This window comes from Medicago sativa, chromosome 4, assembly GCF_051527215.1.
Source record: "Medicago sativa cultivar Bolivia chromosome 4, Bolivia_mono, whole genome shotgun sequence".
Lineage (NCBI taxonomy): Eukaryota > Viridiplantae > Streptophyta > Magnoliopsida > Fabales > Fabaceae > Medicago > Medicago sativa.
In genome coordinates this window covers 95,594,763-95,617,130 of record NC_140752.1, presented here as the reverse complement: position 1 = coordinate 95,617,130, position 22,368 = coordinate 95,594,763, and the positions used below count along the sequence as shown (strand labels likewise).

Genomic DNA, 22,368 nt, shown 5'->3' with positions numbered 1-22,368 from the left:
CTATTCGTAGGTATGATGTAACTATTTATTAAACTGTAATTGTTTTTTTTTTAATAACCGTTGCTCAATAAAAAATCAGCTGAAAAAAAATTAAATAAAAAATAGTTAAAAAAATAATTGTTGTTTAATCAATTGGAGGGGCCCATTGCTGCAGTTCACAATACCAAACAACAAGTTGCAGCTATTAAGAGGTCACTAATCTCAGCCATTCAAATAAAAAACTATTAAATCTAGGGTTAATTATGTTTTAGGTCCTTTTAAATAGGCGTGTTTCCAACACTAGAACGCCGACCCGTGCGCCGCACGGGTCTTATGAGCCGGAATAATTTGATACACAATAAAACGAAATATATTGGACTGGAATTTAAAAATCAGAATACATAAATAAAATTTATCAGAGTCCATTGTTTCTTTTAATTAAAGATTATCACATAACTAATGGATATAAAGTGAATTATTTGTTTGTGCAATCAAAGTGATTGATACTGTTATACTCAAACTTCAGAACATCAAAACTGTACTTAGAACACCAGAATCTCTGATATTACGTTGCTTTAGCTTGTTGTCCAACTTAAAGCTCTTTTATAGGCTTTTGCTTGATCAAAACTCTCCTTTTCATCTCCAACATTAAGTTATCATCTTCATTGCTATCATTTTGCTCCAAGGTATTGAACATGTGGAAATTATTTCACAGTAACGTTGTTCTCCAAGCTATTGAACAAAAGAAGCCACCAAAAAGAAAACAAACCAAAACCAAATATCTATCAGGCCAAACCACACACCACCTAAACTGCAAATCCAGCATGACACAAAAATGCAAACAGCCCACTAAAACATAAATTAAAAACTTGTATTCTATAATTTAACTCCAAAACAGGACAACATGATAACACCAGAAAACAACAAAATCAAATCCAACATAATTTAACTCCAAAACCAAAACATGCTAACACCTAAAAACAACACCAGACTGTCGGCTAAAAAACTAATGCCAAAGAAATATGAAGTTGGACCAGAAAACAGCCTCATCAATGATTGATGAAGCAACCTGAACTAATAACCATGCAAAACAAAACGACAGCTGCAGAGACAACCGGAAAGCCAACTCAAGCAGAGAAAATTCACAACAGACCTGCAGTGCACAAATGAAACAACACGAATGACAGACAACACCCAAAAAACTCGAAGAGACCTGCAACCAATACAGAATGCAAGGTTATCTTCAAATTGGGGCTGAACATAGACCTCTTTAACGGATGGGGTTGAAACATGTTGTCATTGACTTATGCAACCTGAAATAAAGCAAAATGAGACTATTGGTTTTCTACTTCCTCTCAAATATAAAAAGCAAAAATGAACAAAAACAAATATTAGCAAAATAATAAGAGAAGCTCCAATAAAGAAAAACAAATTATTAATTAAAACTTTTTAGACAGTTGCCAAATATTAGCAAAATAATATAACTCAAATAACATCATAAAAAATGAATAACATCTATAGTAATGATCACATGATTGCAAGAAATTACACTCATATGTACTACCGTCAACAATTTTCAGAGTGCTTTTTTTTTGTCAGCTGGTTTGAGCTATTTCTACTACTCAAAAATTGAAATGAATTTCTGAATAAATTTAAAAAAAAGTGGCACATCAAGAGCAATAATCATGCACAGAGAGTTGTCATAAGAAGTTTCACAAATCATATTTATTTCCCACTAACTTCAATCTTCCTTTAAGTGAAATATGACTTATGAAATGAAGTCTTAGCTTCTAGTTAAAATATGTAACTCAATAGTAGTAGTCATAGCCTCTTTTATCTCATTTTTTAATCGTAAACATATTATAACTCATACCTTTCAAGGTTCTACCCTTATCACTTTTTATTGGCTCCATATTTGAAACTTGTTGAAGATGATAAACAAAGATTAAACTAATGCAACTTAATGTTTACAATAGCATTGTTTAAAAACAATCACAACATGTATAGGTACTTTAATAAAAAAAATTAAGGATCAAAGAACACATTACTATGAGCTGTGACATATCCCAAATCCAATTTGACCAGATGAATTTAACCATTCTTCTCCACACCTGTATGCCTCAATAAATCTACACCAAAGCATGCTCAAGATGCTCAAGTTCCTAAATAAAGAAGTAAACCTATATATGAACAACAAAAAACAAACAAATCAAGAATGGTTGGAACCCCCAAATTTCCTAAATAAAGAAGTTAACCATTCTTCTCCACACCTGTATGCCTCTGCTTGAACCTCCTTATTAACTTAAGCAGTATGCTATGTTGCAGCAACTCTCTTGCAAAAAAGAAAAAGAAGATTATAAATAAGGAATAAAAATGAAAGAGAATGAGGGATGATGAAACAAAAAGGCACAAATTAGAACTAAATAAACTCACACTAAAGTCTAATTCCTAACTATTGCAGAAATGTACAAATTGCATAAGTTTGCAAAAGTTTCTTTCTTCAAATGATGGTGAATTTTCTTCAATATCCTTAATCGAAAGCACCCCTCTCTAAAATATTGCAATTATTTCTCTCTTTGCTCATTCAAAATTTTTCACAAACACATAGTACCCACAACCATTTCAAATCCACCAAACTCAAATATTTAAAAAATCAAAATTCGACAACCACAACCATGAAAACCGTTACTTTAGTAATAATCACCCACAGCCATAATCCTCAAAATATAAAAAATAAATTTAAAAAAATTCAAAAAAAAAATATACACTAATAAACTAAAGCATACATTGATTGGATAGTAAAACCTCATCAATCCACCGTGTGGCTCCCTCTCCGTCATCGTATCGACGGCACCGCTTACATATCAAACTCTCTACTCCTAACCTCTGTTGATTTGTCCAATTTTTTGAATCTGACTGAAAGACAAAATAATCACCACTTTAATAACAAAAAATAACCCAAAAAAAATACTCAGATGCAGAACAAAATTGAAACATGTACAGTAATAAATTAATAATTTAATCTGAAAAATAGAAAATAAAAGTAATTATTAAAAAATCAATGATAAATAACAAATAAATTAGATTCAAAAGATTCCCCAGCAAAAAATAAGATTTTTCAATTAGATGAGAAGTGATAACCCAGTTATATATAAATGACATCATTCTTTGCAATAATATTTTAATTAACTACAAAATAGAAAATTTCTGAATAGTTAGATAATAAAAAGAACACTGCTCACTATAGATAGCACCAAATGATCTACAACAGATTGCATCTACTTAAATTACATAATAATAAAGAAAACAGTTCATTTCAACACTATAAACAAAATTAAATTGAGTTTGAAATTGATTTAATGAATGAATAGAAAATGAAGAAATTAGAAGGTACCGATTCAATCAGCTTTGGCCTTCTTTTACACACTCGTCCATCTGAACATTTTCGGTCGGTCAAACCTACTCAATCAGCTACACATTTCACCGATCCTAAAACTTGAGATTTGACGGTGGATTACGGTGACTGAAAAGGAGTGTCCCGGCGATCCCGTGTTGAACGCAAAGGTTGAGTAGACTGTGGAAGAACGGACTGAAAAGAAACCTCCAAATTTAAGAAGAAAAATAAGGGCAAATGTTGAATAGTTTGCTATGGGGAAGAGAAGAGACTAATGACCGATGGAACAATAGAAAAGATAAATTGGCGAAGAGAAGGTTGGAGAATAATGAAAGATACATGGAAAAATGGATAAGGCAAATGTTGAATAGTTTGCTTGGAAAATGAACACAAATCAATTTTGTGGCAGACAAACAGATATTGAGCCATGTGCCTCCATTTATTTATTATTAACCATCTTTTGAAAATTGAAAAACGAAGTAGGTAACCGCTGTAGTGAAACATGTGCATATAGGAGGGAAATTCAAATTTGAAAATTTGAAAAACTCATTGAATGAGGTACCAAAAGCTTGCAACACACACCTAAGTTTAGTGGTTGGGAGGGAAATTAACAAAGCAATTAGGGTATGTTTGGATGATCAAAGAAAGTGAAAGGAAAGATAGTAAGAGGAAAGATTGTTGAAGGAATGAAAGTGAGTAGAAAGTGAATGGAAAGTGAAATGATTATTTAGTTGTTTGGTATCAAAGAAAGTGGAAAGAAAGTTGAAGGAAAGATAAATGTATTTTTATTAAATGACATAAATATCCCTACATTGATATATACACACACATGCATAATAAATATTAAATTTATGATATACTCTATATATAGAAAGTTAAATAAAATTATGTTTTAATATAAAATATTTTATTTTTTAGTTTTTGATATTTTTACTATATGTTCTTTTCATATTTTTTAATTCGTATATTTTGATAAATGATGTTACATGCATTATTTTAATCCTATACTACCTTTATTGTATTAATTGAGTGGTTTTTACGACTTTTTAACCAACAGTGCCAATCCAAGCAGTTTCCGCACCAATTTGAAGAGAAACATTTTCTAGCATGGGACCCAAAGAAATCTTTCTTTCCTTAGTTGTTTATATGGGAACCAAACTGTGGAAGCACAAAGACCAATAAACTTTCTTTCCTCATGTGCTTCTTTCCTTTCACAATCAGTGGTTCCAAACAAACCCTTAGGGTTTAGTTATAGCTAAACCTTACAAGCTTTTAAAGTAAGAAGATTAGTCCCTACTTAAATTTTATTAAATTTTTGGTCCCCAACATTTTTTTCCGTTAGCGAAATAGTTCCTCGCTGTTAATTGTTGCTGATTGAGCAAACAGTGAAGCGCACGTGGATGCCACATCAGACTTTTTTTTTGTTGGGTTAAATATGTTTTTAGTCCCTATAAAATTGAGGCATTTTAAGTTTAGTCCTTACTTAATTTTAATAGTTGTTTTAGTCCTTACAAAAATACTATGCACTCAGTATTAGTCTCTGCTCAATTCAAATTTGTTTAATTTATGCTTAAACTCTTAAGTTTTTTAACAATATTTTGTATATGTGTTAAGAACATTACTAAAAGTTCCTCCGCAAAAAATTATCGCAAAATTTGATTTATATGTCCAGATTTTCAACCATTAGATTTATAGTTTCCACAAATCAACGTCATCACCCGTTACATTGTCAACCATCTCACTATATATCTATTGAATAAAAAAAAACAAAGGAAGAATAAATAAATGACTTGTGGAACAAGCTAACCTAGAACAAAAGTGGCGCAAAATATTCAAAAAACAGGAGTGTACAGTGGCGTGACTTAAGTCACGCAACACATTAACTCCTTACGTGACTTAAGTCACGCAACCTTTAACCCTTTAACCTTTGGGCATGGCTGCAGGGCGCGAGTGTTTTGTGCTGGGGAAAGAGCAGTAATCTAGAACCAATTCCTAAAATTATGAAACCCATATTAATTCGAACCAACCCATATGCTCCCATTTCATACAAACCTAGTGGCAGTATACAAGATGCCTACAGATCAACCAAAGAGTAATGCTTAATTCAATTATACAAAACCAGATTGTATTGTGAGGGATGCCTCCTACTTATAAACACCTTTTCAAGTTATAGCTTAGTCCTTACTTAATTTTAATATGTTTTTTAGTCCCTATAAAAAAAAATTACTTCTAATTTTAGTCCCTGCTAAAACAAAGTTTGTTTAATTATCCTTAAACTCTTAAATTTTTGAACGATTTTTTTGAGACAAGTTTAGAACACTATGAAAGGTTCAATTACTAAAATTTAGAATTTTTTAACATGAAACGAATTAAATATGAATTTTTGAAAACGATAAAAGTTAAAGATAAAAGTAATAAAATCTGGACATATAAATTAAATTTTACGATAATTTTTTGCGGAGAAACTTTTAGTAATGTTCTTAACACGTCTACAAAAAATTGTTAAAAAACTTAAGAGTTTAAGCATAAATTAAACAAATTTGAATTAAACAGGGACTAATACTGAGTGCATAGTATTTTTGTAAGGACTAAAACAACTATTAAAATTAAGTAAGGACTAAACTTAAAATGCCTCAATTTTATAGGGATTAAAAACATATTTAACCCAACAAAAAAAAGTCTGATGTGGCATCCATGTGGGCTTCACCGTTTGCTCAATCAGCAACAATTAACAGCGAGGACCTATTTTGCTAACGGAAAAAAACGTTGGGACCAAAAATTTAATAAAATTTAAGTAGGGACTAATGTTGGAAACATGCCTATTTATAGGGACCTAAAACATAATTAACCCTTAAATCTATGGTTGTGGTTCAACTTTTCCATAATGGGAAAGAACTTTTCTTTCCCATACTAAACTCCACCCAATGAAATAGGTTTACCTCTTCAAAAGCAAAAGAAAATTGCTTTTCTGACAAAGAAAACTTCCTATTGACACAAGTAAATGACGTTAATACCCCTAGCGACAGTTAACAACAGCTCCATTATACGCCGGCAGTTAACAGCCGCTGGGACCCAGCGGTTGTTAACAACCGCTGAAGCTGAAGGTAGCGGTTGTTAACTACCGCTACGTGCTTATCATTTTCCAGGAGCTCATTTCCATCTTCCAGTGTCTTTCCTAACCAATTTTAACTTTCATTTTCATTTTCATCTAAGATTTTTATCAAATAACCAATTGAAAATTCTTCTAAAATTTTCATCTAATAATACCTAAACATATTCATCCAATATTTAACAGGAACATAGTAAAATTAAAACGCAAGAAATAATATAAAACGAACGTACGTATATGTCATAGAAATAGGAAAATGTATGGAACATGTCATAATAATACATCATAATCATCATAGTCAAAAAATACATAAAAAATCCTAATACTAATCAGCCCTGCCTACCCTGCCTCTGCTGCCCCCTGCGCCGCCTGGAAATCTGATAAGTAAGTGCAGGCTCAGTAGCACTAGCTATCCGCATGACCTCCTGGACAATATCCTCTTTCCTGGCCACAATATCTCGGGCTATGTGTGCCACATCCCGGACGATCGTCAGTGTGTCAGGCATCCCCCTGGCATGCTCCTCCTCAATGAGCTACTCCACGTTTGCCGGCCTGGGAGGGGATCCCTCATCAGGTGGGAGAATGCGAGGGTGAGAGACTCTGGCATACCAAGCCATGTAGCCAGGAACATGCTGCCATGGTGTCTCACACCCATCTCCCCAAGCAGGTACTAACCATGCCATCAACACAGTGGTTAGCATCTGTGTAGGCACCAGAGGGACATCTGACGGATGTATGGGAACGTCCTGCACAAAGGAGAATTGCCTCTTCACCCGCTCAGGCAAATGATGGTACACCCTCTCCTTCCCGCACATGAGCTATCTCGAGTAAGTGCACAAGATATTAAATGGGTGCACGTCTCTATGATCACCATAGGTAGAAAACCTGACGTCATCCACCTCCAAGCGATCCAGACGTGAGCGGTAATGGTGCACACTCTTACGCCCTCTGCTAGTGAGCCATCTCCCAGCACATGGTGTCCGCGGGTCCCACTCCGGGTTACGCTTCCTTGGGTAAGGACCTTGCAAATGCTCCAAAATCCATCCCTGCAACAAAATAAATAATACACAAAAATAATTATTCGAGTTAAATATTCAATAAATCTAACACATTATAAAATAGTCTAACATGATGATAAAATTTATAAAATAAATTCATAAAGAAATTAAGATAAATATTACCATAAAAAGAGTCGTAGAGCCAGCCATCGTTCTGTTATTCAAGATAACAGAATCATCCAGATAATCGTAGAGGTAGGCTAAGGTCATCCCTCCCCATGACCACTTCCCAATCGCCCCCAAGTCCGCCATGCAATCAAGATATATCAAGTCGATGTGTCTGTTCGTTTTGTTAGTGAACAGCGCACAACCGACGAAATATAGAAGGAAACTCCTCACACAGCACGCCCTCCTTCTGGCTCTCTCCTGCATCTCCTCCCTCGACTGTGGATCCTCAAGTCGTCTAGCCTCAGTCAGGTGCTGCTCATAAACCCGCTTCAGTGCGGGATAACTGATATGACCAGCAGATTCATCCCTAACCTGAGCTCTAGCATCAGCATCTGACATGCCCAACAACCTGGTCACCAGATCAATCGAACGGTCCCTATCCATCGCCTCGTCGTGCTCCAGCATGCGGCCGTAAATAGGAATGTGCAGGAGATTATGCACATCGTCCAGAGTGATCGTCATCTCCCCCCACAGGTAGATGAAAACTACTGGTCTCCGTGTACCACCTCTCGCATAGAGCACGTACCATGGCATGGGTCACAGTCGAATACCCAACGTGTATCAAACCATGGAGGCCAGACACCTCCACAGGCTCCCAAAACCACCTCAAACCCGCCTCCGGCTTATCAAGCTCTTTCAACCTTTTCCCTGCGTTTATGCTCTTATAACCCACTTCATCCTGCCACATCTGAAATTCAAATTAAATAAGACATTGTCACTATTTTAAATGATTCAAACACTTACGCTACATTATATTTAATAAATTAAATCACTTACGCTATTTAAAATAACTAAAACACTTACGCTACGCTACATTATATTTAATAAATTAAATCACTTACCCTACATTATTTTAAATAACTAAAACACTTACGCTACATTATTTTAAATAAATAAAACACTTACGCTACATTATTTTAAATAACTAAAACACTTACGCTACATTATTTTAAATAAATAAAACACTTACGCTACATTATTTTAAATAAATAAAACACTTACGCTACATTATTTTAAATAAATAAAACACTTACGCTACATTATTTTAAATAACTAAAACACTTACGCTACATTATATTTAATAATTCAAACACTTACGCTACATAATATTTTAAATAATCACTTTAAAACATTTAAAGTATTTTAAACAATTTAAACACTTACATTATTATGGTTCACCCAAAGAGGGTTCGCCACGTGTCCCGCGTAGTCGGACAATAGTGACGTGGTCTCAGGTCCTCCAGGAAAGGGAGGCTCTCCAGCAGGATACGGTGGTATCAACTGAGCACGACGACGTCGTGGCTGAGTCACCACCTCATGCTCACCCTCACCCTCAGGAACAAAATTATTTGCCTCAAGATAATCCTCCATAACATCCTGTGGCACCCCCTCATCCTCAGCCTCGTCCTGCGGCGGCTGAAAAAACATGCTCTCCTCCTGCATCCGATCATATCCAACAAAACCCTCATCCGCATAATCATGCGCTGGTGTCGGATCAACCACCTGGGAGGAGTAATCCACATGTGCCTGTGACTGTGAGCCCTCTCCACGCATCCTCGGGTCCCTGCGCCTCCGAATCTTAGGGACATACGGATCTTCAGCCCTCTTTTCTCTCCGAGCACTAGCGGTACCCGCCTCTTTACCTCTCCGCATCCTATCCTCTCTAATAACCCGCTGCTGCTCATCCATATCCCTAGCCATATCTGTACAAAACAAATTTTAAAAACATAAATAAGTTGACAATGGATTTAAGAATACAATGTATCTAAGCATTTACTTAAGGCATTGAACATAGGCGAACATAGGCATTCATACAAATTAGGCATTCATACAATGTATTTAAAACTTTTAAGGCATTGAACATAGCAAGTAACATGTAACATATCAAAAATGAAACTTAGGCATTCATAAAATTTAATATAACACATTCATCAAACTTTGTATAACATACCACATTATGTCATACTTAAACTTGCCAAAAAATGTCAAAATCCAAGCTTATAATAATTACAACATATATACATTATAAAATTAAACATATTTGAAAAAAAAATTACACAAAAAAAGCAAGATTTCCTCACTTATGCATTTTATCAAACACCTTATGTGCATTCTAAATTAGGAGCATAAGTAGTGTTACTTGAACATCTAAAGGGCTACATTGTACCTACATTGTCTCTAAACAACAATTACAACATAAACAATCCATCAAACAGTCTAAATCATGCATAATTTTCAATTTTCTAACATAACCTAAAACTACCTAAAACTAACATTTTGCTCAAAATTATCAAAACTAACACCCTAAACAAACTACATTGCATGTAAATAAGAAGAAGAGAACTTACTTGTAATCTAATTGAAGAAATTGGGCTCAAATTCGTGCAATTGAAGTTTGGAGAAATTTGGAAGAGAGTTGGATGTGTTTGTGTTTCTGGAAAATGAAGAAATGAGGGTTTTGGTGTTGTTTAATCGCAGAACTCAGCGGCAGTTAACAGCCGCTGGAAGCCAGCGGTAGTTAACTGCCGGCACTTTAACCAGCGGTAGTTAACTACCGCTGGGGGTAAAAGCGTCATTTACTTGTGTCAATTGGAAGTATTCATTGTCAAAAAAGCAATTGTCAAAGCAAAAAAGCAGTGTGTAAATTTTTCTCTCTTTTTTATGACCGTTTACAATTAGGGTTGATTATGTTTTTGGTCCCTACAAAATTGCGACCTTGTAAGTTTAGTCCTTACTTAATTTTAATAGCATTTTTAGTCCCTATAAAAAAAATTTACTTATAATTTTAGTCCCTCCTAAAACAAAGTTTGATTAATTATCCTTAAACTCTTAAATTTTTGAACGATTTTTTTGAGACAAGATTAGAACACTATGAAAGGTTCGTTTACTAAAATTTAGAATTTTCTTACATGAAATGAATTAAATATGAATTTTTTAAAACGACAAAAGTTAAAGATAAAAAGTAATAAAATCTGGATGTAGAAATCAAATTTTGTGATAATTTTTTGCGGAGGAACTTTTAGTAATGTTCTAAACATGTCTGCAAAAAATTGTTCAAAAACTTAAGAGTTTAAGCATAAATTAAACAAATTTGAATTGAGTAGGGACTAATACTCAGTGCAGAAAAACAAAATTAGGGACTAAAAGAGCTATTAAAATTAAGTAAGGACTAAACTTAAGAGGTCCCTATTTTATAGGGACTAGAAACATAATTAACCCTTACAATTACACTCACAATATTATTGAGTGATATAGTACTAATAGTATTCACTAACATCATGTTTTTTGACAATCCACTAACATCATGTTATGTAAGTGGAATCGTTCCTCTCTCAAAAAAAAAAAAAAAAAAGTGGAATCGTTCCACTTTTTATTATATCTACATTATTACTTTTTGTTAAAATTTCACATTTGAAACTAATGTTTTGTTTTGCGATGATTGTTCTAAACAATTTGATCATTTCTTTTACATAAAAAAGTCTTTAGTTGGATGTACTTCTCATTAATCTTTAGTTTTTAGGACACAACTTATGACAACTTGATAGTTTTGACTCTGAAGCTAGCCTTTAGAATAAGAGCCCGTTTGTTATAGCTTTTTTAAGAAAAAAATCACTTATTTTAAAAAAATAATCACTTTTAAGAGTATTGTATCCGTTTGTTACAGATTTTAAAAAAAATCAGAATCTAAAAATAATCTAAAAACAGCATCAAATGAGAAGCTGTTAGGAGCAGCTTAAAATAAAATAGATTTTTTTTAGAGGAGAGAGAAAATATAATTTAAAAGATTGAACTAATTTTGTAACAAAAAAAATCCTTTTTATATAGTTGTATCCAAACAAACTAGATTATTTGTTTAAAAAAAGTGATTTTTATTACGGTAAACAAACGCAAAATAGATTCTGATTTTTCATATAATCTCTAAAATATAATCTCTAAATTATTTTATATCAAAATCACTTTTATTTTAATCCGTAACAAACGGGCCCTAAGTTAATCGAATCAAAAATCATTTTAAGAGAATTATTTGAATGTGACATTTTTTTTAATCCTTGAATGGTTAGATCGTTCTTAAAATCATATTTTCTATAAAAAAAATCATCATAATTGATTTTTGCACTCAATAATTTTTTCATCATCAAATCAACAATATATTTCTATCAAAATCATCGCAACATAAATCTTTTCTTAAAATCAATCAACATCCAAACCTTTTCTACCCAAACAAATGTGTAACTTTGAATTCTCCATCCTAGCGAAAGATACTCGAGTAAGAAACAAACTTTGTCAAGCGCAATAATAATAAGTTTGTATTTTCTCCTCTTTATCAAAACAGATTACTTTTTCATTTAAAAATTGAATATTACTTTGCGTTTACTAATTAAGATGAAACTAGATTTTTGACCCGTGCTCCGCTCGGGTTTATTGTAAAGGGATTGACATGCGAATAATAAAATGCAATATATAATAGGTAACGGTGAAAAAATAACACGTGATAATCCATAGTAGACAAAATAAAACACTTCATAAAATGTATGAAATCTAAAAATATTATAAAAGAAAAATCGGTAATCCTATCAATAATTCGGGTATATATAACCAAGTTTACATAGAAATTAGGGTAGCCGGAAAAAAAGTATAAAATAGAAGGCATCAAACGTGATCATTGATATGCTCATAGTTTCTAGAACAAACGTGCAACATCAAATAAGTGTAGAAAATATTTTCTTCAAAAAAAAAAAGGCAAGTGGATAGGAATGAAATTGGTGCGATGCATTTTTTTAGATGGAATTTGTTACGTTAAATAATTGCAAACCTAAAAAAGCAAATGAGCGGGAAAAAATTAGGTTAAATTGCTGCAGACGTAACAAAATTAATAAATAAGGATAATCCATAGTAGATAAAATAAAACACTTCATAAAATGTATGAAATCTAAAAATATTATAAAAGAAAAATCGGTAATCCTATCAATAATTCGGGTATATATAACCAAGTTTACATAGAAATTAGGGTAGCCGGAAAAAAAGTATAAAATAGAAGGCATCAAACGTGATCATTGATATGCTCATAGTTTCTAGAACAAACGTGCAACATCAAATAAGTGTAGAAAATATTTTCTTCAAAAAAAAAAAGGCAAGTGGATAGGAATGAAATTGGTGCGATGCATTTTTTTAGATGGAATTTGTTAGGTTAAATAATTGCAAACCTAAAAAAGCAAATGAGCGGGAAAAAATTAGGTTAAATTGCTGCAGACGTAACAAAATTAATAAATAAGGATAAGTGTAGAAAATATTTTCTTCAAAAAAAAAAGGCTAGAGGATAGGAATGAAATTGGTGCGATGCATTTTTTTTAGATGAAATTTGTTAGGTTAAATAATTGCAAACCTAAGAAAGCAAATGAGGGAAAAAATTAGGTTAAATTGCTGCAGACGTAACAAAATTAATAAATAAGGATAAATATTCTAAAGTTAACAAAATCCTACAAGATTAAGTAGAGTTAACATTTTTCTAAACTATTTGGCCTATTAATTCACTCGAACGGATTACCCTTCTTGATCCCGGTTGGACCAGTTCAATTTCTAAAACACTGCCTGATATAGTTAATTTGATCAAAATTGTTCTTCAATTTCTTTTATTTATAGCTTCTACTCAATTATGTAAAAAAAATCAAATGTGACGTTCATAATGTACTACTAGGTGAGTATATGATAGTTCACTCAATAACTTGGGCTTTGTGAAGAAGAATTGGCCCCTATAATGTATCAAGTTTTAGGAGATTTTTTTTTCCTCAAAAATAGACATGATTATGTTTTTCTCTTTTTATTGCAGAGATTGAACAGAAAAGAGAAACTAAATACAAGATGGATAAATTTTGGAGCATGATTTGTGGGAACTGTGTTTGTTCTGAGAATGGAGGAAAACCTTTTTGCTATGATGTAAAACTTTTGAAAGATCCTTCCTCATGCATCAACCATTTGTTGGTAATTTTCTTTGATATGTTCATGTTGATCATGTTGGCATTCGTCATGATCCTGAAGTCTTCTTCGAGGCCCTTTTGGAGTCTAGTAAGATATTCAAACTTGCAGCTAGTTTCTGCCATAACCAATGGCTCTCTTGGGTTGTTGCATTTATGCTTAGGAATTTGGTTTTTTGAGGAGAAGTTAAGGAAAACCCACAATGTCTTTCCTCTTAACGGGTGGTTCCTTAAACTCTTCCATAGTTTCACATGGTTGTCAATAAGTTTAACTGTAAGCCTTCAGGTAAAACAACTCTCAAGAGCATGGTTGTGGACATTTTCTGTTCTCATGTTTTTCTTTTCTAGTATATTATGTGCTTTATCCATGTCTTACACATTTGGCAGCAGCGAATTGTCCCTCGAGGTAGCTTTAGATGTTCTATCTTTTCTAGGGGCAGCTTTGCTGCTACTATGCACGTACAAAGCATGTTCATGTGAAGATGCGGACAAAGAAATCAGTGAAAGCTTGTATGCTCCTTTAAATGGTCAGTTCAATGAAGTTGATCCTGTTAGAAATGTAACTCCATTTTCCAAAGCTGGATTCTTTAGTAAGATTTCGTTTTGGTGGTTGAATCCCTTGATGAAAACGGGTCAAGAGAAGACACTTCTCGATGAGGATATCCCAAAGTTAAGAGAGTCTGATCGAGCAGAAAGTTGTTATTTTTTATTTCTAGAACAGTTAAACAAACAAAAACAACACGAATCTTCATCGCATTCACCGGTTTTACGGTCAATACTTTTGTGTTACAAGAGCGAGATTTTGATAACAGGATTCTTTGCTTTTCTTAAGGTACTGACTTTGTCTTCTAGTCCTCTACTTCTGAAAAAATTCATATCGTTTGCTGAAGGTAATAAAAGTTTTGAATATGAAGGTTATGTATTGACCATATCAATCTTTCTTATAAAGATCATAGAATCCCTATCACAAAGACAATGGTATTTCAACTCTAGACTTGTTGGGATGAAAGTTAGATCACTACTTACCGCGGCCATTTATAAAAAAATATTAAGGCTATCCAATTCTGCTAGATTGATTCACTCTGGTGGTGAGATAATGAATTATATGACCGTGGATGCTTATAGAATTGGAGAATTTCCATTCTGGTTTCACCAGACATGGACAACAATCCTCCAACTGTCTATTGCATTAGTGATACTTTTCCGAACCATTGGACTAGCAACACTAGCATCATTGACAGTGTTAGTTCTCACTGTGCTTTGCAATGCTTCACTAGCAAAGTTGCAACACAAGTTACAAAGCCAACTTATGGTAGCACAAGATGAGAGATTAAAGGTTACTTCTGAGGCTCTTGTGAATATGAAGGTGCTGAAACTATATGCATGGGAAACACATTTTAAAAATGTTGTAGATTACTTAAGAAATGTGGAACTTAAATTGTTATCTGCGGTGCAATTAAGAAGAACATATAATATATTTATCTCTTGGACCTCGCTGATGTTGGCGTCGGCCGCTTCTTTTTTTGCATGTTACTTCTTGAATGTTCCTCTGAATGCAAGTAATGTTTTCACTTTTGTGGTAACTTTGAGCCTTATGCGAGAGCCAATTTCAAACATCTCAGAAGTTATAACAGCGATCGTTCAGGCAAAAGTTGCATTTACACGGATTGTAAATTTCCTTAAGGCATCAGAACTGCAGAGTATAAATTTCAGGAAAAGGTGCTTTAACGACAACCTCAAAAACTCAATTTCAATAAAAAGTGCAGAATTTTCATGGGAAGGTAATGCATCAAAGCCAACACTAAGGAACATAAACTTAGAAGTTAGACATGGGCAAAAGGTGGCTATTTGTGGAGAAGTTGGCTCAGGCAAATCAACCCTCTTAGCAACAATTCTTGGAGAAGTTTCTAAAACAAGTGGAACTGTAAGCTTTTATTCCCTTTTCACTCCTAATATACACTCCTAAACCTTGTGATACGCCTATTTTTATTAAAGAAACAACGTGTATTTTCCCATTGCGTGTATTTTCCTATCAAATGAATTCAACTTACTGTAATGAATTTTATCTGTCTTGAATAATTGTTATATTAGCATGTGTCTAATTCTCTATTCTAAACTACAGATTGATGTCCATGGGAAGTTTGCATATGTTTCTCAAACATCATGGATACAAACAGGCACAATACGAGAAAATATTTTGTTTGGATCTAAGCTAGATGATCAAAGATATCAAGAAACACTTGAGAGGTCTTCATTGGTAAAAGACCTTGAGTTGTTTCCCTACGGAGACCTCACTGAAATAGGTGAGAGAGGAGTTAACTTAAGTGGAGGTCAAAAGCAGCGAATTCAACTTGCTCGTGCTCTTTATCAGAATGCTGATATATATCTACTGGATGATCCATTTAGTGCCGTTGATGCACATACTGCAAAAAAATTGCTTAACGTAATGACATCTTTTCTTCGCATACTACTTTAATATCTCTATTGCCATTTTTACTAAAGATGGCTTTGAAACTTGACAGGAATACATCATCGAAGGACTCGAAGGGAAAACAGTCTTACTCGTGACTCATCAAGTTGACTTCCTCCCTGCATTTGATTCTATTTTGGTAAATTCATTAATCTTAAGACATTGGTTATGTCATTGTTCATCTTCTTGTTGCTGCTGCTACCTCCACCTACATGTAACCATTACTTATAAATTTTTAGTAAATTCGAAATTACTGATTTCATTTTTATAATTTAGTTCCCTCCATTCTGTTCCTATTTATCCTGTTTCTACCTATTCAGAGTAACACAATATTTGTTAGACTTTGTTGCAATGTTGCAGTAATATTTTAACCAATTGATAGTGTAAACTTTTAATTAAGGAATTTTGTGTTTGATATTCATTTTTCTGTGTTTTTTTTCGTCGTATTATATAAGGCAAGTCAAATGTTTGAGAAGCATTGTTATCAAACATTGGATTAAAACAATATACGATATAGTTATCGTATTCTGTCTCCTATCTTGTCCATCAAACGTGCCTTTAAAATATAAATAAAACTAAGCTTATCCTCACTAGATATGGCCAACTATATATCTCAAAGGTACTCAATTTCATATTATGTAGTATTAAGTCCAATTACATACTATTTACCTTTAAATATTTCTTAGTGGTTGTTTTCTTTTATCTCCCACTACATACATATGCTACTTCCAAATGTGCTCAAACCAACTAAGATGAATTTGTCTACAATAAATGCTACCTCAATTTTCACTATAGTAATTATATTCTTAGTCCTTGTGTAACCACTCATCTGCAATAACACTCTCATTCTTGTGATATTGAATTTAGTTTTATATTGATTCTTTATCACCTAACATTTAGTTCTACAGAACATTCTGGTTCTTATTGATGTGTGGTAAAATACTTCTTTATTCTGTCTCTTTATCATTTAACATTCACTTTTCTAATACACTTATTTTCCCACTTATTATAATTTCAATGCTCTGAAATTCAGAATGAAAGGTTTTTTATGAAGAAAAAAAGTTCATGAGCAGAATACACAAAAAATGCACTGTAATAAGTAATAACATTTAAATTTCACTCTTATAAAATAGTTCAAGTCATTTAGACCATAAAAGTTGACGTTTGACCTCTTGCACATCATTCATCAACGTGGCTGATTTAGAACAAAATTATGGTTGAAGAGTTATTTTATTTTATTTACAGTTGATGTCTAACGGGGCGATCCAACAAGCTGGTCCATATCACCAGCTATTGACCTCAAGTGAAGAATTCAATTACCTTGTCAATGCTCATAAGGAGACTGCTGGTTCTAACCAACCATCTAGTGTTACTTTTTCCAAGAGACATTCAACTTCCATAAGACTTGATTCCGTGTCGAAGGAGTTTAAAGCACCAAATGGAAATAAATTAATTCAGCAAGAAGAGAGAGAGAAAGGAGACACAGGATTGAAGCCTTACTTACAATATCTGAATAAGATGAAAGGCTATATATTATTCTCTATAGGTTCCCTTTGTTTCCTTATTTTTGCAGTTTGTCAGATATTGCAAAACTCATGGATGGCTGCTAATGTTGACAATCCCCTTCTCAGCACATTGCAATTGGTTTTGGTTTATTTCCTTATAGGTGTTTCATCAATAGTTTTCTTGTTCATCAGATGTCTACTTACAGTTGCTTTGGGTCTTCAATCATCAAAAGATTTATTTTCACAGTTGATGAACTCTCTCTTTCGTGCACCCATGTCATTTTACGACTCTACACCATTGGGAAGGGTCCTTAGTAGGGTAAGAATAATAAACTATTATATTCCTTCATATGAAACTTGTAGGGAAAGAAATAATATTCTTATTGATATTTCCTTGTTTAGGTCTCATCTGATCTGAGTATTATGGATCTTGACATTCCATTTAGCCTCTCTTTTGTTGTGGTGGGCATCGTAACTCTTTATTCTAGTCTTACAGTTTTGGCGGTTGTCACATGGCAAGTCTTGATTGTGGCTATACCAATGGTTTATGTTGCAACTCGTTTGCAGGTAATAAATGGCTTCATCTTTAAATTATATTGCAATGGTGAAATAATAGAGATAGCCGTCAAATTTAGTTTAAGCAATTATTGGTTGCAAAAAAAATACGGTAAGGTGTTTTCTGTGTGTTTTAAGCAGCGATACTACTTAGCCTCAGAAAAAGAACTAATGCGGATGAATGGCACAACAAAATCTTCATTAGCTAATCATGTAGCCGAAACTGTTGCTGGAGCTGCAACAATAAGGGCTTTTGAGGAGGAAGATCGTTCTTTTGAGAAGAACCTTGATTTAATTGATATTAATGCTAGTGCTTTTCTCCATTGTTTTGCCTCAAACGAGTGGTTGATCCAACGGTTAGAAACACTCAGCGCAGTTGTTCTCACTGCTGCAACACTTGGCATGGTTATGCTCCCCCCTGGAACATTACCCTCAGGTGAAAATTTGATCTTTATTGTCTCTAAGGTGTCACTGTTTGAGTATTGTTATTATCCTCAAATTAATATTTGTTTTCATCCTAAAACAACAACATCATCTATCTTGATGCACGTTTCTAAATTTCAACATCTTTCATTCTAGGAGTTATTGGCATGGCTCTATCTTATGGCCTTTCATTAAACAACACCTTAGTATTTTCAATTCAAAACCAGTGCACTCTTGCAAATTACATAATATCAGTGGAGAGGCTAAATCAATATATGCATATAGAAAGTGAGGCGGAAGATATAATAGAAGAAAACCGTCCTCCTTTGAATTGGCCAGTTACAGGCAAAGTAGAAATAAATGACTTGAAGGTAATTGTTACTTATATTCAAAATGTGAAACATTATGTTCAGAAACAAAATGCAGCTTAAATGAACCACATTATTTGTTTGTTTTTACCATGCCAGATACGATACAGATCCAACGGACCACTTGTACTTCGTGGGATCACATGCACATTTGAAGCAGGGCACAAGATAGGCATTGTTGGAAGAACAGGCAGTGGGAAATCCACTCTTATTAGCGCTTTATTTCGTCTTGTGGAACCAGCAGGAGGAAAAATTATAGTTGATGGAATAGACATTTCAACCATTGGCCTTCATGATTTGAGGTCGCGTTTTGGGGTTATACCTCAAGACCCTACCCTTTTTAATGGGACAGTAAGATATAATTTGGACCCTTTATCTCAACACACTGATCAAGAGATATGGGAGGTAAAATATGATATAATTTATTTATCTTGGCTTTTTCTAGAAAATGTGGACTAATTCTTAGTCAATATGAAGGTTCTTGGGAAATGTCAGTTGCGAGAAGTTGTCCAAGGGAAAGAAGAGGGTTTAAACTCCTCAGGTACACATTCAAGTTTCAATTTTATAGCTATACGGGAAGTACATTTTTTCGAAGTTAGTAATGACTAGTACAAAAATGTTTGTTTCCCAGTTGTTGAAGATGGGTCAAACTGGAGCTTGGGACAAAGGCAATTATTTTGTTTGGGGCGTGCTCTTTTGAGGAGAAGTAGAATACTGGTGTTGGACGAAGCAACTGCATCAATTGATAATTCTACTGATATGATTGTGCAGAAAACCATTAGGGATGAGTTTGTAGATTGTACAGTGATCACAGTAGCACACAGGATACCAACTGTGATGGATTGCACTATGGTTCTTTCAATCAGTGATGGTAAGTTGTTTTATTAAGTTTCACTGGCTGGATCACATACATGATACATACACTTGATTGGACACACACCAAACATAGGTTTGTTATTGAGCACACGATATGCTTGCATTCACCTAGTTAATAAACAATGAGGTTTTTTGTTTAAGTTTTCGATCATGCATAGAACATAAAAGATAACGTAAAATGCGGGGCACTTGATTTTCACACTAGAAATATGAAAAAGAAAGGGGAAGAACATGTTTGATCATTTACTTATATTCTTCAAAGAAAACAAAGCCTTTGACTGTGTTTTCAGGAAAATTGGTGGAGTATGATGAGCCAATGAACTTGATGAAGAGAGAAGAATCGTTGTTCAGGCAACTTGTTGAGGAATATTGGTCTCTGTTATGATTCAAATATCATATGAGAAAATACACTTGGCCAAATGTAATTGGTTGATGTAAGTGGACATGTGGCTACTGATTGTGCATAAATAGGGAAAGGATGATCATTAAGGATTATGAAGAATATTGATGAAAGTCTCCCCTCTCTTCCTTTGGTACTCTCTAGTAGAGTAATGGTTAAGTTTTAGACTTAATCTTCTTCTATCTTTTCTTTAATGTTTCTATGTACCAAGAACATCAATTTTAATTGAGTTCTAATCTATCAATTTTACCTTTTATTTCACAATCAATTCACAATTATCATTTTATTCCATTATCAATTTTAGAAACCATAGCATGATGAATGGGTTTCAGCAGGAGCAAATCGATGGATGCAAATGGAAGCCGAGCATAATGCTCGATGGGCACAACTTGCTTATTTGGACGGACCAGGTTACAATATCATGGATCGAATAGAAGCCAAAATGGATTTGCGACGCCAATACTTCTCCAGAAGCGCTTCCCATGGTGTTGAGAACTCAATTCCACAACCTCCGACACAAGCATGTACATCTCAACTCATTTCTTCCATGGTTGAATCGAAACAACACAATTCACGTATGGCTGAAACTGCACGTGAAATCAGAGAGTCATGTGCAAGAATTCTCAAATTGTTGCAAGAAGAAATTGCTGAATCAGAATCAGGAGAAGTTTCCCTTTCAGATGCCATTGAGTTTTCTCCATCCGCTACGCAAATCGAGGCCGCCTCAACCAACAATGACGACGTTGACGATGATTCATTGGATCTATCATCATCAACTGTCGTGTTAGCGGAGGAGATCGATGCTTCCGAATCGTTGACGATGGCTCTCCATGTTTCTGAGGATTCGCTTCCTTCTACGAACCTGATGGATACAAATTCTATTGCACATCAAAACGTTGCCCTCCTTTTCCTTCCAAAACAAATCGAAGTTCCTAGGTATACGAAGAGAAACCCAATAACTGCTGTGTTTACTGATTGCAATGTTGTCGAGGATTCTTCAATCATCAGCAACTACATCGCAGAGGTGATAGAGAAAAGTGTTTACGACCACCCTATCGCAAAATACCCAGTCTCGCCTCCGCAGCCAAAACCACCAGATCGAAGCGTTCAAAGTATGACTATAGGATTTCATTCGAAGTGGAATCACACCATGCCACGACCACCGCCTCACCCACCTGACGCCAATCACAGAGCAGAGGACTCCATTATTCCGTTTTCTTGTTTGGAAAGAGCAGTTTGTACACCACCTGTTTGGAAAAATGTCAGTGTTAACGCTCATGGTGATATCTTGGCCTTGCTGTGCAACTGTATAATGTTGAGAAATCTAGTTGGTTCTAAAAACATACAGAGGTTTATGGTTGAGGAAGGCCCTGTGTCTATGTCCATACTTTCGCTCTCTTGTCGGGAGATGGCAGTTTGCCCATCATCTGTTTGTGAAAATGTTTGTGTGAATGATTGTGTCTTCATCCAGCTATTGTTGTTCATGTTGTCTCAGTGTTTACCACCGGTTCGACATCACAGCGAAAAGGATCATGAACAGGTAATCCTTGTTGTTCATCTTAGTGTTAGTATTTCTCTAGACTATGACTATACAATGAATGTCTTTGAGAAGAGTGAGGTTTATGGTTATGGTGTAGTGTTGTTCAATGTCTTGATTAGTAAACATGTTGATGCGAAATGGCAGCAAGCACTGCAACAATCACATTCACACATGCTAGGTTTTACACAAGGTGATTCTAATGATGAATACAAATTGAGGGAATGGGTGAACCTTGTCGTTCTAGCTAGTTATACAAATAGAAAGAAGCCATGTGATAGGAAAGTAGTTACAAAATTTGAGAAAGCGCATACAGTTATGATGATATATAGTCTGGATGCTAAATTTTGGTGGCTTTTTCCCAAACATCTATAGTGCATCAAGAGAAGCTATATGGATACATAAGTAATACAATAGATGCACAACCTCTTTTGCTTTTTCAATATGTGATCCTGTTCACTTCATTTCTTTCGCAAGCAAATGGAGTTCTTGTGTATAAGATACCCCTGTTGTATGTCATTGTTGCAAGAAGCTACTCTTGGGGCTTTGCTACA

At 34.3% G+C, this 22,368-nt stretch overlaps 1 protein-coding gene and 1 long non-coding RNA gene across 4 annotated transcripts; one reads left to right on the top strand and one right to left on the bottom strand.

The window, feature by feature from the left end:
* Nucleotides 1–363: 363 nt before the first annotated feature.
* LOC146934149 (uncharacterized) lies at nucleotides 364–3,779 on the bottom strand. 3 transcript variants are annotated; one of them, XR_015007670.1, is made up of 6 exons: nucleotides 3,374–3,779; nucleotides 2,766–2,895; nucleotides 2,250–2,311; nucleotides 2,028–2,159; nucleotides 1,133–1,292; nucleotides 364–711 (listed from the first exon to the last, which is right to left on the bottom strand). It is a non-coding gene; the product is annotated as an uncharacterized LOC146934149 (long non-coding RNA). The 3 variants fall into 3 exon arrangements; XR_015007671.1 differs by having other exon boundaries at nucleotides 1,193–1,292; XR_015007669.1 differs by having other exon boundaries at nucleotides 364–1,292.
* A 9,730-nt stretch (nucleotides 3,780–13,509) lies between these two features.
* On the top strand, nucleotides 13,510–20,262 carry LOC146934148 (ABC transporter C family member 10-like). The gene is made up of 11 exons (XM_085706006.1): nucleotides 13,510–15,604; nucleotides 15,803–16,123; nucleotides 16,203–16,289; nucleotides 17,396–17,974; nucleotides 18,058–18,222; nucleotides 18,352–18,646; nucleotides 18,790–19,004; nucleotides 19,101–19,406; nucleotides 19,479–19,542; nucleotides 19,633–19,872; nucleotides 20,168–20,262. The coding sequence occupies exons 1-11, from the start codon at nucleotides 13,568–13,570 to the stop codon at nucleotides 20,260–20,262; spliced, it is 4,404 nt and encodes a 1,467-aa protein (XP_085562132.1). The 5' UTR covers nucleotides 13,510–13,567.
* Nucleotides 20,263–22,368: the final 2,106 nt, after the last annotated feature.